This window comes from Micrasema longulum, unplaced genomic scaffold (assembly GCF_059751315.1).
Source record: "Micrasema longulum isolate JH-2025_06_02 unplaced genomic scaffold, ASM5975131v1 h1tg000166l, whole genome shotgun sequence".
In the NCBI taxonomy this organism is placed as follows: Eukaryota; Metazoa; Arthropoda; class Insecta; order Trichoptera; family Brachycentridae; genus Micrasema; species Micrasema longulum.
In genome coordinates, this window is record NW_028277371.1 from 96,289 (window position 1) to 108,617 (window position 12,329).

The 12,329-nt window shown below is 36.2% G+C and overlaps 1 protein-coding gene across 8 annotated transcripts in view; it reads left to right on the forward strand.

The window, feature by feature from the left end:
* Positions 1–12,329, forward strand: part of Rbcn-3A (rabconnectin-3 alpha) — a 99,710-nt gene that overhangs the window by 61,167 nt on the left and 26,214 nt on the right. For all 8 annotated transcript variants that reach the window (XM_088242822.1, XM_088242824.1, XM_088242819.1 and 5 more), the window contains 10 exons: positions 383–653; positions 945–1,209; positions 1,776–1,899; positions 3,776–3,981; positions 5,390–5,677; positions 6,272–6,504; positions 7,419–7,600; positions 8,084–8,217; positions 8,984–9,219; positions 10,843–11,043. In XM_088242822.1, the coding sequence (XP_088098948.1) occupies positions 383–653; positions 945–1,209; positions 1,776–1,899; positions 3,776–3,981; positions 5,390–5,677; positions 6,272–6,504; positions 7,419–7,600; positions 8,084–8,217; positions 8,984–9,219; positions 10,843–11,043 (2,140 nt within the window). The remainder of the gene's footprint in view (positions 1–382; positions 654–944; positions 1,210–1,775; positions 1,900–3,775; positions 3,982–5,389; positions 5,678–6,271; positions 6,505–7,418; positions 7,601–8,083; positions 8,218–8,983; positions 9,220–10,842; positions 11,044–12,329) is intronic.

The following is a 12,329-nucleotide window of genomic DNA, read 5'->3' on the forward strand; positions in this document are numbered from 1 at the left end:
GAAGACATACCGAGGTCGCTATCCCTAGCTAGATACTATTTTTTTTATGTATATTTTAATATGCAGTATCCTCTGGTTAGGTTAATATCCATCTAGCATGGCTTAACCTGTTCTAAGATGGAGATTTTTTGTCTTTCAAATTACAAATAGTTCCATACAAATAATGAAAGACCATTATTTAAAAGAACTTACATAATTGGCAGTGGTCTCATAAAGACCTGCTCTCCAGTCGATATCCATCACAGTGTGTATAGTGATAACTTAAAACAGTCAATGACAAATCATATAATTCTTCTAAATGCCCAAAAAGACCTCTGATCCGCGAGTCTGTGACACTTCCATAGGACCTCAACCGAATATTCATCTAATCGCCGTTTTGCAGTTGCGACAAGGAGGGTAACAACCAGGACATGATCCGCGCGCACCCCGACCCCTTCCTGCGCTCCATGGCGTTGTGGATGCTGCGCGAGCACGCGGGCTCGCTGGGCACTCTGCTAGTAGCTCGCGCCGGCCAGCTGCACCCGGCCTACGACGACAGCGAGCCGCACGCCGTTTCGAACGCCGCGCTGCCACAGGCTGACCCCAACGTTTTCAACTTCTACGTGTATCTGCGCACGCATCCGCTGCTCGTACGACAGTACATTGCTTCCCAGGTGTGCTATACACATTGTACAATATAAAGTAATGTAACTACACTGAGCCTCGCCAGCACTATGCTGGTACCTCGCTGGCCAACTGCATCCGGCCTACCTAAGAAAGGAATGTTTTAAAACATGTGTTTACTGCTATAATTGTATGTATACCGAACAAAAATAATATAAAAAAATAAACATCTTTATACAGGGGATACGTTCCGCGTTCCATAATATTTTGCAAACTTACTAAAGAAATTGATGAACTCAAGTGCACGATAATAACACCACCATCATTCTTCCATCATCCAGGGCGGTGGCGTTGGTCTGCTCCAGGAGGGAGAGGAGGGCATCACGCGGCTAGAGAGGCGGCTCTACTTCACCACCGCACACGGGCACTTCAAGGCCGGCTGCCCGGCCTTGGCGCTCGAAGTCCTCAGCAAACTTCCCACCAAGATCTTAGACGATCTGGCGCCCCCAACCAGCCCCGCCAAGCAACTCAAGAGAAGAGATACGCAAATCGATACCGGTATGCTGGAGTGGGGCATGCCTACTCCTGTTCCTGAAAAAGCCAAAGGTACCAGTATTTAATTAAAGTTATATTAGTGTTATCTTTACTTTTGTGAACAAAATCTTGATGGTCAAAAACTCTTAATTGATAACATTTGTATATAAACAAAATTAACAACACATTAAAATACAGTAAAACCCCCTTGCTATGTTTTTACAAGGAAAACGGTTTGGCCACCACTGATATAGATGCTGATGGGAAGATAATGCCTCTATAAATTAAGTTCTGTTTTATAATTAAATGTGGATAAATACAAAAGTGTTTTAATTTTATAAATTCATTTATTTAAAAAAAAAAACGCCAGAATGTCACCTCATACATTCGAAATTTGAATGAGGTATCATTCAATATTTGTTTTCTGCAAAGTGCATATTTTAGATTGTGTGGTCAACCAAACTTAAAAATTTTCCCAAAATTCCTTTAATACATAATTATTTTTAAATTTAGTATAACAAATTAATTAAGTACTTCTTTACAACTCTCTATTAAGGTAATTAGCGTCAGAAACAATACTACTCATATTCAATATTAATTTCAGCTACAGTACAGTTTTGTATTTTTTTTCTTTGTAGAGCCAGCAAAACCTGAAACCATGGACATGGACTGGGGTGCATCATCAATGGGTTGGGATTCCAAACCCAAGTCATTAGCTGTCGACGATGAACTCAAACTAGATTGGGATGAAGATGACAAAGGGTGAGGATTTTTTACATCTCATAACATACTTAAAATTAGTTCAAATTCACTCTGTAAAACATATTTTTTAAATACTGTAAAACTCCAACTATCCGGATTAATGAGTGCCAGATGTTATCCAGATGTGCAGAAATCCACAAAATGTGAAAAGAAATGTGTATACTTCATTAGTGAGAAGCCAGCTAGAGTACAACTCTACAATATGAACTCCTTACTACAGTTGTCACCAAAATTCTCTGGAAAAAGTCCAAAAAAATTCTTGAGGGACATTATTTTGAACTTGGAATTAGGTGTGAATTTTTAAATTACGATTTTTTATTAAAAACATTAAATTTGTTAAAACTTAGAGATAGAAGAAAAATTATAGACTATTTAAATTTATTCAAAATTGTAAATTCAATATGGGATTGCTCAGAACTGTTATCTCTCATCAACTTCAGGGTGCCTGGAAGAATTACTAGACAGGTGCCTAGCAACAATTCACAGACAGTATATACTTATAATGCCGTATTAAATAGACTCCAGGAACTCGGCAATACTTATTCCCACATATCTGATATATTTAGTGTAGGGTATTGTTCTTATAAAACAAACCTATTGAACTTTTTCAAAGATGGTGAATGTAATTCAACCTCTAGTATAATTAATATATTTGTGAAACAGTGCTTTATGATTTTCTTGTTATGTTAATCCTTAAACATATTTTATTATTTAATTTGATTTTTACATTTTTTTTTTAACTGTTTGAAACTTCTACTGAATGTTTTATATAATTTTTAGGTTTAATTTTTGTTTCTATATCTTGGGTAAAAAGTGTTGTTTGCGTTTATTAAACCAAATATGTTTTAAAAAAAAGTTTATTTTCCACCGACCGGTTTCAAAGCAAACAAGCTTCTTCGTCAAGGTTTACGTAACTAATGAATTGATTCTTTTTTTATTTTTACCGTGTTCACTAAATACTACACATAGACAATTAGTGGTTAAAAACAAAGTGGCAAATTAGTGGTTAAAAACAAAGTGGTTTTATTTATTTTTTTATAATGAATAACCACAAAGTTAGTGCTTCAAATATAAACTTTATATCAATTATTTTTATCTTATTATTTTTGTAAAAGGCATTTTTGCTGTATATGTTAATAAAATAAAATAATTTTAATAAATCCGGATAGTTGGATTAACCATTAAATTAAGCCAAGTTTTTAAAGAAAACGCAAACTTTTCTCTAAGACCACTTTTTTACTGCTATTGAAATAATACAGGGAATAAAAATCACATTAAAAACTTTAGTTGCTCTGATGAAAAAACTCATTTACGAGCAGAAAGCTCCTTATTTTGAAGTTTTATTTCCTAATGACGGTCGGGATATTTGGCAATCCGGGTGGATGACTGGGGTTCGGATAAACGGAGTTCTACTGTAGTACATACTACCATGTCACCATTGATATTGAATTTTAATTCAGAAAAAAATCTCTAATGGTTTACTCTGACGTTTATGTACTTTGTTTTATTACATTTACACTTCTCAATGTTTTGATATATAAAAATAATTTTAAATTTACATTTACATTTAAATCACTAAATTGTTTTGTTTCTAATAAGACATATTAAAAATAAAAAAAAATTGCCGTAGAAGTATTTCTGCGTACTTAAATATGTATTATACAAGCTATGCAATTTTTTCACATGAAATGTCGATTTAATGAACCAAAATCGACATTTTGTTATTCAATTTGAGTCAACATGTCTCTAAATAATATTTTGAGGCAATAGCTCTTCATATTGAGAAAAATTGTATTGTCAGTAGCTTATATTTGTAAATTATTTTGGTTTAGTTTCATCCAGCATCTGATTCTAAATCCAACTTTATAATCATCAGGTCAAACGGTTCTGACACACCACCCCTGGAGATGAAAATGGATAAGAAAGAAGCCGATACCAAAGATAAGGATAGTAAATCTAAAGTCAAAGAAGAACCAAAGACCGCTCCTGTGGACATTATGGCGCAGCAGCTCAAGTTTGTCGCCTGCCTTAAAATACTCATGGAAGAACTTTCTACTCTGGCCACAGGGTTCGAAGTTGATGGTAAGCTGTCTTTTATTGCTATGCATTTGAGGGCTGATTGATATGCTCCACCCCTGATCTATTTCTAAGTGGAGAGAAAGAGTTTTGCACATTATTTTTTGACTTAGTCCCCCTGGGCCGAGATTGTGATGGGAAGCTAGGGAAGTCATACCTTCACAATGACGGTATAGTTAAAGATAAATTCTCCCAAGCGATTACGAAGATACACTACTGACCTCCACCTTCAAGTTTTTGGGTAGCTACATCGATTTGTAACAAGGGGAAGCGTACGTCACGGTACACATATCTACGCACTTAAGTGAAATAGCTTCATTATGACATCATAGTTGAAAATGAATTCTCCCGGGCCATTACGAAGATGCAGTACTGATCCCCCCCCCCCCCTCCTTCAAGTTTTGAGGTAGGCATATCGGTATATATCGACGGGTCTAGTACCCCACCGAGCAATTTTTCCTTTAATTACGATTTATTCAAAATTTTAATCTTTCTGAGGTTGGCACTTTTTTTTCTTAAAAACCTGTCAAAAATATAGAGAGAAATAAGTAAATTTTTCAATCGAATTAAATTCTGACATAACTGTCAGTTTCAGAAACGAACGCCATATATACAGTGGCTAGACTGGCTAGATGCTGCCTTATTAACATATAAGAGCATCTAGGCGTAAAAATGTTGCCACTTTTAAAAAAAATATATTGTTATTATATTTTTTTCCATCTGTTTTACTATCTTCCTGAGTGTACGTATTGAGACGTTAATGGAGCCGGCTTTGTAATCACTCAGTAGAAAAATACAGACGATCGTTAAGCATACCATCTTGGTAATTGTTAAAAGTCGTATAAAAATTATGTTCAAGTGAGCATTTTTTGCTTTATTGGAGTTGATAATCGCTTTGAAGCGGCCACTTTTTATCACAGAAGCCTAATTAAAAAATAAATGAGAACTTGGAAGACCAAAACACAAATCTGCAGAAATAGAGCTTTAAGGTTTTTTTCACAAAATAGGCATAAATAATGACCACAACTTTAAAAAATCCCTTAAACAATCTTTAAAATATATTTTATTCATTTAAATTCTACTAGTAAAGGTTAACTCAGAACTCCTGTATGCTTAACTCAATTTTGTTAAAAATGGTATGTTGGACAAAAGAAACGAACTAAAGCAGCGATTAGTGGGTAAATTATTCCATAATTGAGCAGCTACTACTGTGAAAGAGGAGGCAAAAAAATTAAAGCGGTAAATGGGTATTGAAAGGGTTCTCTCATTACTAGAACAAAGAGATAACCCATACTTAACAGTAAATATTAAATGTATTTCATATGTATGTTTGTTATACAAAACACACTTACAATGTTCTGCAGCACTGGATGAATTAATTAATCATAGCATTTTTTAATGTTCATCCTCTCAGGTGGGCACCTCCGCTACCAGCTGTACATCTGGCTGGAACGCGAGGTGGAGGCCCTGCGTCAGCTCTGCGGGTACGCCACGGCAGCGGGCGGCGCCGGCGAGGAGCCGCCGGCCAAGCTCAACCTCCCCGACCTGGTGGAGGCCATGATGAGGGAGCGAGAGCCGTCGCACCACCACCACCACCACAGCGGCCAGGAGAAGCCCACCCTGCACCAGGTCCTGCTGCAGGAGAAGGCAGACTTCGAAGCCAAGGTGCAGCGCGCGGTGAGAAGGAAACGGTGGTTAAAAGGTGCGATATGTCCGAACCTTTTTTTTCACGAGGGATATAACGTGACGTCAAAATACTACTAAGATTATTGCTATCACGGCGTAATAATTACAACTAGGTAACTTCAAAATCAGGATTTTTTAATTAACCACTGAATTATACTAAGCCAAAATTGGTTCAAAACGTTTTAAGTATTGTATTATCTGCGCTGTGATTTTTTAAATTTTGTGTTTTTGAGATTACTCTGCGTGTGAGGTCTCAAGTTGTTTTCCCCTTTTTCTTGGTCAGTTCAGCCGATTAGTCAATTGACTTACCGCAAAACGGAAATTCATCACAACTCTCTTATCATCGGTTGATTCATAAGAACCAGTGACGTGATTCAAAGTAATTAGTTTTTATTAAAATAATTTTTATGATTTTTTCATACATTTTTAAGAAACTTTGCCGTACAATTTAATGCTTTCATTTTCACCGCTCAAGAAAACATTTTTTAATTGCAATTTCCCATAGGGCTGAAGTTCCTCATTTAAATGACACAAATAATGATCAAACCTGACCTAGATTTGCATATTCATCTGATTTCATCATTCGTAATCATCTTGTTTAATCCCACAGCCAATGAGACCCTTCTCCGAACGCTGCTGTCATACTGCAGCCTTCAGGGTGCGGGCGGCGGTGGGCTGGCCTCGGTGCGTATGGAGCTGGTGCTGCTTCTCCAGGAGCTGCAACAGGATAAGGGCCCCCAGCAGCTGCTCAGTCCCCTGCCATTCCCCACAACGCTACCCTTGCTGTCCGCCTCTGTGGCCTGTTCCAAGACTGTGGTTGCGGACCCAGTGAGACACCTGCAGGTAAAAAAATAAAAATTAAAAATCCTTTTTTCATAATAACTACAATTAAATAAAATTCAATATTTTCTTTAAAATTTCATTTGTTTATTTATTGAAACAAAAACATATTGATAACCTAAAAATAACAGGCTGAGATAAGAATTATCGACAAAATCAAGAAAAGAGTTCTGCCATTTGGTTAGGACATGTAGAGGGAATGGATAACAAAAGAACGGCTAAAAGATTTACTATGCGAATATTGATGGATGCAGAAATCGAGAAAGACCGAAAAAGACATGACATGACCAAATCCAACAAATAATATTGAAGATGGAAATGTTGAAAATCAGAATAATCGGCACTCTTTATGAAAAGATGTATAAATATAGAGGAAACGGGGTATGTACGCAAAGGCAGAGTGATATGGCGTTCTATCCTCTCTTTCTACAATGGAGGGCAAGATGGCATGTTCAGTTTGTTTGTAAAAATAATTACTTCTAAATAAAACAAATAAATGTCCTGAGAGCCTTTACCACGCTTGCCTACATTACAAGACATCGGTTTCTCGACATCCTGGATGTCCACTGCTGTCAGAACGGGTCGCGAACTTGACTTTGGGGATACACATGAGCTGGCAGTCGACAGAGAGGCCCGTAGGCTCTTTGTGGACGAAAATGCCATTCACAAAAGGAACTTTATGTAATTTTCAATGAAATTTTAATATAACGGGCTGTAAATATTAGGTGACGGTCCCGTGGTAACGTCACAAACTCACAGATCGGAGGTTCAAACCGCGCTCTAAAACAATTTGATTTCCAATTTCTAGCGCAGTTTGATACGATTTTTAGAAAATGACCTCAAATAAATGTAAATCGTCTTTAACTTAACGGCATTGTTACTATGAGTATGTATGTAATGTATGATTTTTTTTATAGTCACAAGCACACGACATGCTGCAGACCATGATATGTCTCCCTAACCCACTACGCACCACCAACAGCTTGGCCAAAATATTCATCCTCCGAGACTTGTCTGTCGCGCTCTCTGCCTGCATCTACCAGAGTCTATGTGACTCTGATACCTTCAGTGTGAAGCACTCGCATCCCCACCACGATCCGTAAGTCTAACCTGTTCAGTACAAGACCTTAGGACAAAGCATTGTGAAATATGTATCAACTCAATCCGAGCACCCATTGTGGGGTCATCACTGGAAGCTCTATTGTTTCTAATTCCATTTCAATTCAAGGACAAACTAATTTGCCCAAATACGGTTGTCGACTTTATACGTCCTCAGCTCTCACAGCCGTGAGGTGACATGTGACTTACAAGATGGCGGTTCGACCTCGAGTGATAAAAGATTTGTTATGAAAGTTTTTTGTTGACGTTATCTTCGTGAATCAAGGCATGCTAATATTTATTTTAGTTCACCAAAATATCCTTTTTGGTCAGGTTAGTTACTTAATTAAGTATCATTTTAAAACATCTCGCTGTTATTGAACCAAGTCCACAAAAGATAATACTACTTGTCGCAAACTGACCAATGAACTAATTTTGATATATGCTTCGCAAGGGATACATGTTGAAAATTTGTATATTTCAGGGTCGGAATGGAGTCTCTGTCCAGGCTGAGTGGCCTATCAGTACACGGATCCCACCTGATGGGAGGAAGACATCGCAGGTACTCCTCCACTGATGAGCCCTCTACCGTCACCACTCTTCCCAACAAATGGCCAGGTACTGTATTCTAACATATTTTTAGATCATAGCTCTCAAAATGTTTATTCTAAGTCCAATTCTGCATATAGACCGGCCCAACAAAGGCCAAATAAAGGGACTCGTATTCCACATTCGACTTCCCCTAAGGATGTTATCAAAATTTTAATATTGTTCTATTTTTGTTTCAACCCGAATGTTGATTCCAATATACACGAAATTTAAGATTCATTTACTTCTGTAACTACCGAGATTAAAAAGCTGCAAGTTCATTTGTTAATTACTGCTATCTCCAAGTAGATCTATACTTTTTTCTGCTTATCAGTCAGCATTGCACAGAAAAGTTCATTTTTTAGTTTGTCAGCTGGCGAGTGAATTCATGACATTCTCATTAATCAAGTTTAAGCCAAGTTTTCAATACATTTCACTAAAATTTAACCAATTGATTGAATAAACATGAATATATTGTAAGGTAATAAATAACACATGTTTCATGAGCTTTGTCAGTTTATTATTAGATTGAGACCCATTTTTCATTTAAATTTAATCTTCAATAATAGTAATGTTTATTAAAAATTAAAATTAAATTACAAAAATACCAAAGATTTACAAATAAATTTTCAAGCGCATTCAGAATACAAAATAATGTTTGTGTCAATGATTTTTGCTTTAACAAAAATCACTTTGATTAAACTTCCAACTCATTCCAATGGCCCGTGGCTTGTTTCGTCAAGAAGTGTTAAACCGGTGGAGGTTTAACACCAAAATGATTTTATTGTTTGCGTAGGTGTGACGAACCTGCGCGCGCTCGTCGCTCGTGACGGCGACGACGACACTCCCCGCCTGGGCGTGCTACTGTGCGAGGCGCTTGTGGCGTGCTACCTTTCGCTCTTGGTGTATGGGTTGCGCGTGTGCGACTCCCACCTACTGTACCGTCTTTGCTCGCGTCGCTTCACCGCAGACTCGTGGGCAACGCTCTACGGGGGCGGCGTCAAGCGCCTGCTGCGAACGGCTTCCATCAGTGTAAGAGACGCTCAGTTATCCTTTTTTATATTAGTCCGTGTCTGGGCGGAGAAATGAAGGGGCAAAACCAAAAATGTCACTGTTCATAATGACTTTTTAGGAAAAACAACAAAACCAGGCTTTCTTTTAAGGTCAATGTGCACATTGAACATAAATGGTAGTCATTTCCCTACTGGTTTTGTAGGTCTTCCCAAAAAGAGTGATCATGGACAGTCTTTTAGCTTTTAACTCCCTCAAATAATGCTGTGCACGGCTTCTATCCGTGTAAGAGATGCTTATTTATCCTATTTTATATTAGTCTGTGTCTGCGCAGAACCGGAATCTTGGACTAGCACTTTCGATTCAATGGTAAAAGTCTTGAAAAAAGAAATAGAGTCTAGACAAGTTCGTGCCGTAGTGTAGTGGTTAGCGCTTTCTCCTACCATGCTTGAGGTCCTCAATTCGATGCCTGGCAAGGTCATTGTATTTTATTTGTCGAAGAACATTTGCAATAATGTAATTCATTTAGGGACTGCATATTTATTACATAAAATCTGTACCTCAGAGGCAGACAGATGCAAATCCAGAATTTGATGAAATGACATTTCGATTTTCGTATCCAGTTTGTGATTATGTCCATTGATTTTGAAGAAATGTAAGTCTTATAATGAAAGAACCAATGTATTAAGATACTGAAAATACAAATTAATGTTTTGAATTATTAGAAATCACTCAGAGAAAAAGTAGATTCTTTAGGCTATTGTTGAACATTTGGCGTTTGGATTTGCATCCGTCCGCCTCTGAGGTACAGAAATGTACTCTTATTTGTTGACAAAAACGCAATAAAAATTATCGGCTTATTTGTAAAACCTCCGGATTACAAAAATGTTTAGAAAACAACTGAAACACTCTAAAACTTTTAATATTTACCCAAAAAAAAACATATATCCTCCATTTAATTAGTTTCAAAATAAATTACATGCGCAGTTTTTAATTTACAAGTGAAGATATAAAAATAATTACGGACTGTCTACTCTTATAAATTAAATTAAATAATAAATTGATTGCAACAGAGAGGAAAACATTTTTTAGACGAGAATATGGAAATCTAAGCATTCGCCAGGAGGTGGAATCTAGCCTTGTCTACAAATATTTAGACAACATGTATTTATTTACTAACAGGCAACACTCATATATCGCCTACTCTCACACGCTAATATTTATTTATTAATATACACAACACGCTGTGCCTTTTACATTACAAAAAATCCACAATGAGTGGAAATAAACATTTCGAATATTATGTGAATTAAAAATAAAAAAATGGTCAAATAAATAAGTGGAAGTGTGCCAAGTATTTTTAATGAATATCTTGTATGTAAATATAAGTTATTACATCATTATCTTAATTCATCCAACGAAGGGCCTAGCCATTCAGGTGAAAGCTGGCATTTAATGAACAGCCTAGCCGCTCTACTGAGTGACTGATTTAATTATTTGGCGGCAACATGTATAAAAAGACATGCTTGGAATGTAGTTGAATAAAAATATTCCATGTAATTCTATCGTAGCGTTGCAAATGAAAATTGCAAGATTATGTTTTATAATGAAAATTAGCTATTTAATGAGTTTTATTAATTTCAGGCTAGCCCCATTACATTAGAGAGGCAGGAAGGGACCTCCGTGTGGACTTCCCTGCGCGCCCAGAGGGCTCGGCTGAACATGAAGCTCCTGGGGGCTGCACCCACCCCCGCTGCTCCCCGCCCCATCAAGGAAGGCCGCCCCACATACCGGGAGCACTTTGTGCCTCCCGTTATGAGCATTCTCAGCTACCTCATTATCAAGGTAATTTGATGTGCCAACATTTAAACCGATTTTCCCTATGAACGCAAATTGACATTCAATAACACTCTTCATTTATTCTATTTTTCATTTTAAAATTGTTTTTTATGCCTTCATAATGATACCAATAATTGACAAATGTGTTACTTTGTTCAATGTTTATTTGTAAATACGATGTTTAATAAAAAAATATATGGAATTTGTTTATACAGTAAAACTCCCTTTTAACGTTTTTCAGGGCAGAAACAAAAATAAGTGTGAAACTCGGGAAAACAATAAAGCGAGGAAATTAAAAATGCATAAAAATAAAATGAATTTATTAGACTATTGTGTATGTGTTTTTTTAAAATTTAATTTAAAAAATCATGTTAAAATAATTTTATGTGGGTTCTTATTTGAAAACACAAAAATTAAAATTTGAATTTGCAAAAAATGATTTTTCGTTGTGTGTGTTGGAAAATTTTATTTATATGGGATATTATTTTTACTATGGCACAACCAAATTTCAACTGTCACGTACATCGCGGAAAACTGTTTCACACTTTTACAGTAAATGTTTAAAAAATTATCTCCTTTTCACAATATGTATGTTTATAACTTCAAATAATATTTATATTGCCACGTTTTTAAACTTTCTGCATTGTAATTTATTGATGTAAAGACTTTATTCTTCCTAAACTGCCTGTCACAATTGAATAAAATGTCAAAATTGGCGCATGGCTCGGCCTTTTTTGACAGATCAAATGAGTTTTGAAAAATTTTCAACATATAACCGAAATTATGAAAAACGTAAAAAATGTTGATTGGGGGAATATTTGAATGAGGACATTTAAAAAAAAATGAGAACTGAACATTTCGGTCTAAAAAGAGGGAACACGTAAAATTGAGGAATGTGAAAATGAGGTCTTACTGTATTTACATATCTTTATTTATTCCTCAATATTAATATTGTTTCCTTCAATGTAATCATCACCAGTTCATCCTTCACTTTTGCTACTGTTTTTTCGCCGATCGCACCAAAAGTACGGCAAAAATTGATAGTACAATGAGGAAGTTCAGTGGTTTTTTTTACTACTACTATCAAACTTAACCAAAAAAAAAATTATGTGTCATTTTATCATCCCTATGAATTTTTGATGTTTTGTTTTTTTTAATTACTCCGTGCGTGATGTCACTAGTTCTCTTCTGTGAGTTGTCCTAAATGGTAAGTTGATTTCCCGGAAACCAGAAATCGTTTGATTTAGAAGAACTTCTGAATTCATTTTATGTAGTTTGTACAAACACGTGTA